General features: G+C 44.2%; 1 protein-coding gene across 3 annotated transcripts in view; it reads right to left on the bottom strand.

Annotated features, from left to right (window-relative positions):
- Nucleotides 1-243: 243 nt before the first annotated feature.
- The window catches only part of LOC306969894 (uncharacterized protein), a 28,688-nt gene continuing 22,931 nt past the window's right edge, over nucleotides 244-6,000 (bottom strand). For 2 of the 3 annotated variants that reach the window (XM_079565677.1, XM_079565676.1), the window contains exon 2: nucleotides 244-1,394. In XM_079565677.1, the coding sequence (XP_079421803.1) occupies nucleotides 298-1,394 (1,097 nt within the window). In that variant the 3' untranslated portion in view covers nucleotides 244-297. Of the gene's footprint in view, nucleotides 1,395-3,090; nucleotides 3,241-6,000 lie in introns of those variants that run through there. The other variant, XM_079565675.1, reaches the window with a different exon arrangement.

Here is a 6,000-nt window from a genome sequence, read left to right as displayed (position 1 = left end):
CATATTCTGAAACTCAAATATGTAGTAAAAACATAATATATGGAAAATTATTATTACAACTACAAAAAGAAAAATAGTTGAAAATCATGTATCTAATCTAATAAATTTACTCTCATTCTAAAAAAAAAAACCTCAAACAAACCCTAACCATTTGTAAGGCAACACGAGGGTTAAGAGGTTAACTGTTTGATTTACTTGAAGACTGAAGGCAGAGGTAACTGTGATATTTAAGTCATAATAAGAAGTAATTGAGGAATAAAGAAAAGACTCAGATGTGTTTTCAAAGCAGCCACTCCTTTAATCACGTTCCTCCGTGTGGGTCTCCATGTGTCGATGTAAGTAGCGCTTATCTGTATATCCTTTCCCACAAACAGAACATCTGAACGGCTTCTCGCCCGTGTGAACTCTCATGTGTATTTTTAAATTGGCGTTTTGTGGGAAACGCTTGGCGCAGACTGAGCAGCTGACGGGTTTCTCGCCCGTGTGGGTCCTCATGTGAGCGGCCATGTTGGATTTCTGGGTGAAATCCTTGGCACAAACGGAACACGTGAACGGCTTCTCCTTCGTGTGAGTCTTCGTGTGTTCCTTCAGGACTCTCCGACACTTGAAGCTCTTCGGACACAGAGCGCAGAGAAACGGCCTCTCCTCGGTGTGGGTTCTCATGTGTCGACTTAAAGCGTGATTAACTGTGAACCGTTTAGAACACACCGAGCATGAGAACGGCTTCTCGCCTCTGTGCAGTTTCATGTGTGTTCTCAAGTGAGCTCTTTGTATAAAATCCTTGGTACAAAGCGAACATTTGAAGGGTCTCTCTCCCGTGTGAGTCCTCATGTGTATTTTTAGAAGACGAGTTTCTGTGAAAGGTTTTGCACAGATTAGACATTTGGGCGCGTGAGTCAGCTGGTGGATCTTTAACCTGGCGCTGTGAGGAAACACTTTCCCACAGTCTGAACATTTGTGATCTTTGCTCTGTGGAGTCCCGTCTGGATTATCTTCCATCTGTCTCTTACTCCTGACAGACGTCTTTGAGGGAGGGTTGAATTCCCAGCTCGACTCTGAATCAGAGCTGCGACATTCTTCTCCACTTCCAGACTCCGCCCTGTTCTCCTCAGGGTGAGTCTGTGGAGTCCAGTCTGCAGAGTCGTCAGTGTCAGAAGAACTCTCTCCATGTTCTTCACTCTCTGGATGTTTGTCTGAACCTGCTCCATCAGCGTCCTCTCTGGTCTCCTCTTTCACTGTCTGATGAAGGAGAGAAGACTCTGGCTCCTCCTCTTCACTCTTCACACACACAGGGATCAGAGGGAACTCTTCTGGCTCTGCTTTGACGTCCACCTCCTCTGGTTCTTCTTTCTTGAAGTGAAGGACTGAACTGTTGTCTTGGAAAATCTGATCACCTGAAATGATCATAGAAGAGATTGTACAGAGTCAGCGCAAAAGTTTGGACTAAGACATTAATAATCTAAAGCACATTTTTGAAAGTCCAACAATTACAATGGCAAGTCTTTTCCAGACAGATTTCATTTTATTGAGAACCATTAGCTCTGCCTGAGGTCTCGGAGCACTGCCATTACTTCATTCTCTTTAATGTCATAACAATTTTTAACAATGGAAAATCAGTCTGACGCCACTGCTATGCTCAAAAACAAAACATAATATCAATAGCGTCTTAACCCCCACCGTAACCGAGTGCATTTCCTCCAGTCAGACACGACATGGTTGCCTGGTTTGGCTCTTACTGTCCTGTGTAAAACCAAAATTGAGAGATTGGTTCGAAATGCCATGAGGGAAGAGTTTCCTTCTTTAACCTCTTAACTCCCACCTGAACGGATCCCATTTTCTCCAGTTTGGCTTTACCCTAATCAAAAAGCTTCTTGGGAAAAAACAGCCACAACAAATGAGAAGAAAACAAGGAAGGAAAATTCAACAAAAAAGTGACAAAAATTCAACAAAAAAGTGACAAAAATTCAACAAAAAATTGACAAAAATTCAACAAAAAAGTGACAAAAATTCAACAAAAATGTGACCAAAGAAAAAAAACATACAAAAGGTGACTCTACACAGCAACAATGCAAAGAAAAAGATCAGTTTTGTGGGTCTTAGCTTTCAAATGAGGCGTTACACAGGTAAGTAAGAGGTTAAAAACACTCTTTGAATACTCGGTCCTGGAACCTTCTCATGTGTCTCTAAGTGTTTTAATCCTGTATCGGTTGTGGTTGTGGCCTTAATGTGAATTGAATTTGAACGTATTTTATTTAAATTTGTCCTCTGCATTTAACCCATCCTTCGATGCCGCTGGGGCGACCCGTAAGGAGCAGTGGTCGACGGCAGCGCCGCGCCCGGAGACCCATCTCCATGATGTGGAGCCAGGCTGATGGTCAGAATCACCTGGCTGGAGGATTCACCTATTGCACATGTTTTTAGTGGTAGGGGAAACCGGAGTACCCGGAGGAAACCTACTCAGACACGGAGAGAACATGCAAACTCCACACAGAAAGGCCCCGTCCAGGTGGGAATCGAACCCGGGACCTTCTAGCTGTGAAGCGGAGGCGCTAACCGCTGCGTTACCGTGCCGGTTAGAGCCTCCGCTAACCATAATTTTTTTGTTGGGTATTCAACTCATTCTTGTAACTTTTTCGTAATTTTTTTGTCATTTTTTGTCAATTTTTTGGTCAAATTTTTATCACATTTTTATCACATTTTGGTCAAATTTTTTATCACATTTTTCATAATTTTTTGTCACATTTTTGTCATTTTGTATCAAATTTGTATCAAATTTTTTGTCACATTTTTCGTCACTTTTTTGTCAATGTTTTCTCACTTTTTTGTCACATTTCCATCATTGTTTTCGTCTCAGTTTTGTTGCTATTTTCACAGCTTTTTTCCAGAAGCTTTTGGACTGAAAAATGTGCTCGGTCCAGGTGGGAGTTAGGGGGTTAAACTATGATTGTGCCCCAGATAACCGGCCCACAGGCTGGATGTGAATGAGAAGCGACCTTTTCAAACTACTACATTCGTGCGGAGGTGACCGGATTTGCCGCAGATCGTGTTTCCGTAAACAATCGTGCAGTCACAGTAATTATCAGACCGTACTTTGCGCCGCCTCCGCAGATTCCCACAGCTCCTGCTCTTCCTTCAGCTTCACCCGGGCCATGTTTCAGAGACTCTGTCCGCTCTGAGGCGAAGCTTTGGGGGCACGAGGGTCGGTTCTGTCCAGCGCTAACGCCGCACGGCAGCCATGTTTGTTTACCTTCTTCTTCTTCTCCGTCCTGAGTGTCCTCTCACACACACTATCGCCCCCTAGTGCTCAAGTTCAGCTAACACGTTTTATTCATTCACACTTTTTCCATACGTTTTCATCCTCTGTTTTGTCACTGGTTTCATCGTGAAGCTTTTAGATTTGGGTAAAGCCAAACTGGAGAAATGTTCTCAGTTAGAGCAACAAAAAACGTGCCGGAAAAGCAACCACACATTTAAAACTAGCGGTTGACAGTTGCTAACTGGTAGCATGCTAACGTCTTGAGCAGCTTAAACACTGCCAGGATCCTCAGCGTCTCAACCACTTTGGACGTCATTCACGTCATCACGGCGCCGCCACGTGGTTCCATTTCACCTGAACCACTCGCCCCGTTTGGCTCATTTACGAAGGAAACACCTGTGGATCCTGCGCTGCCTCGGAGAGCTGAAATTACCCATGATGCACTGCAACATTTTTTTTTTTTCCTTTTCTCGCAAAACTTTATTATTTTGAACTCACTTTAAAAAAGTTTTTTGAAAAAAAAAAGTTCCCCATAGGCTCATGACCCACTTTTGAGTCCCAACCCACCAGTTGAGAATCACTGCTTTACATTATATATGACCAAGTGGGATGTTCTGCAGGACATTTAAAAAACCAGCAGGGGGCAGGTGTGAGGGCTGGCCAGCAGGGGGCAGGTGTGAAACAGAGACCTCTCTTTAATCGAGGCAAACTTGAAATCATTTGTACTTTTATGACTGTTCAGAAAACAGAAAATATTCAGCATAGTTTTTTTTAATTAATAAATATATAAACAAAATAAAGACTTTTTTTAAAGGCAACAAATAATCGTTTGAATAATCGTGATTTCAATTATGACAAAAGTAATCAGGATTTTTATTTTTTCAATAATCGAGCAGCCCTACTTTAACAGGTATTTGATCCCTTTTTTGCATAATAATATTTCTCAAAATCATATTGGGGGCCAGAGGTTCTGTGCTGGAGGGCCGGATTTGGCCCCCGGGCCTGACATTGCCTACCCCTGGCTTAAGAGGTAAAAAGACTGTACACAATGGTTTTCCCACACTGATCATGTGACCTGTGGCTCCTCCGTGTGGGTTCTCCTGTGCCGGCGGAGGGTTCTCTTGTCTCGATATTCCTTTCCACAAACTCCACATCTGTGTTTCTCGCCCGTGTGACGCCTCAGGTGCTCGTTTAAATTAGAACTTTGCTTAAAACTCTTGGCACAAACGGAGCATCTGAACGGCTTCTCTCCGGTGTGAACTCTCATGTGCACCTTTAAATACGTGCTGTGTGAAAAACCTTGGGCACAGACGGAACAGCTGACGGGTTTCTCTCCGGTGTGAAACCTCATGTGTCCTTTTAAATTGGAGTTCTTTCTGAAACCCTTCGCACAAACGGAGCACGTGAAGGGTTTCTCCTCCGCGTGAGTCTTCGTGTGTTCTTTGAGGACACTTCGACACTTAAAGCTCTTCGGACACAGAGCGCAGACAAACGGCCTCTCCTCGGCGTGGGTTCTCATGTGCTGATTTAAAGCGTTAACAATCGTAAACTGCTTTGAACAAACTGCACATCTGAACGGTTTCTCGCCTCTGTGCAGCTTCATGTGTCGTTTTAAAATGGCCTTTTGTGTAAAACCTTTAGCACAGAGTGAACATGTGAAGGGCCTCTCCCCCGTGTGGGTCCTCAGGTGCACCTTCAGAACACACGCTTTGGTAAAAGGTTTTGCACAAACTGGACATTTGAGCGTGTGAATCAGCTGATGTTTCTTTAACCTGGCGCTGTGTGGAAACACCTTCCCACAGTCTGAACATCTGTGCTCTCTGTTCTGTCCAGTCCCGTCTGGATCATCTTCAATCTGTCGTTTGCTCCTCACAGACGTCTTAGTGGGAGGGTTGAACTCCCAGCTCGATTCTGAATCAGAGCTGCAACATTCTTCTCCACTTCCCGCCCTGTTCTCCTCAGGGTGAGTCTGTGGAGCTGAAGGAGTCCAGTCTGCAGAGTCGTCAGTGTCGTCAGAACTCTCTCCATGTTCTTCCCTCTCTGGATGTTTGTCTGAACCTGCTCCATCAGCGTCCTCTCTGGTCTCCTCTTTCACTGCCTGATGAAGGAGAGAAGACTCTGGGTCCTCCTCTTCACTCTTCACACACACAGGGATCAGAGGGAACTCTTCTGGCTCTGCTTTGACGTCCACTTCCTCTGGTTCTTCTTTCTTGAAGTGAAGGACTGGACTGGTGTCTTCAAAAATCTGGTCACCTGAAATGATGAAAGCAAAGATTGTACAGAGTCAGTGCCAAAGTTTGGACCAACTATTTATTTAGTCCTTAAAGGAACAGGCCTCCGTTTTTCCACACTGAGATATGTTCTTACCTTAGCTTTGACGAGTTCTTTAGGACCTGTCTGATCTTCAGTCACGTAAACACAGCGCGGAAGGCGTTAGCATTTAGCCTCTCCCTCTCTCCTCTATAGCTCCAAAACAGGTCAAGATAGAAGCTACCAAGCTCTTCCACGTTTTCCCTATTTAAATATGGTTCAATGGTACAATTAAACAATGTGGATTTTCTAAGCGGATAAAAGGGGGGACTATGTTGTAAGGAGTAATAATATCAGGAGTAGTTCGAAATCCGCGCAGTATTATCTTCACTTTACTGTGCGGACGTCGAGCCCCTCCTGGTTAGGGAGGGACACAGCTAATTTCTTTCGATACCGGTACTTTAATGATACTTAGTTTTCGGTCCCGATACCTG

The sequence above is a fragment of the Gobius niger genome (genome assembly GCF_951799975.1).
Source record: "Gobius niger genome assembly, chromosome: 11".
In the NCBI taxonomy this organism is placed as follows: Eukaryota; Metazoa; Chordata; class Actinopteri; order Gobiiformes; family Gobiidae; genus Gobius; species Gobius niger.
This window is presented reverse-complemented; position numbering and strand designations above follow the sequence as displayed.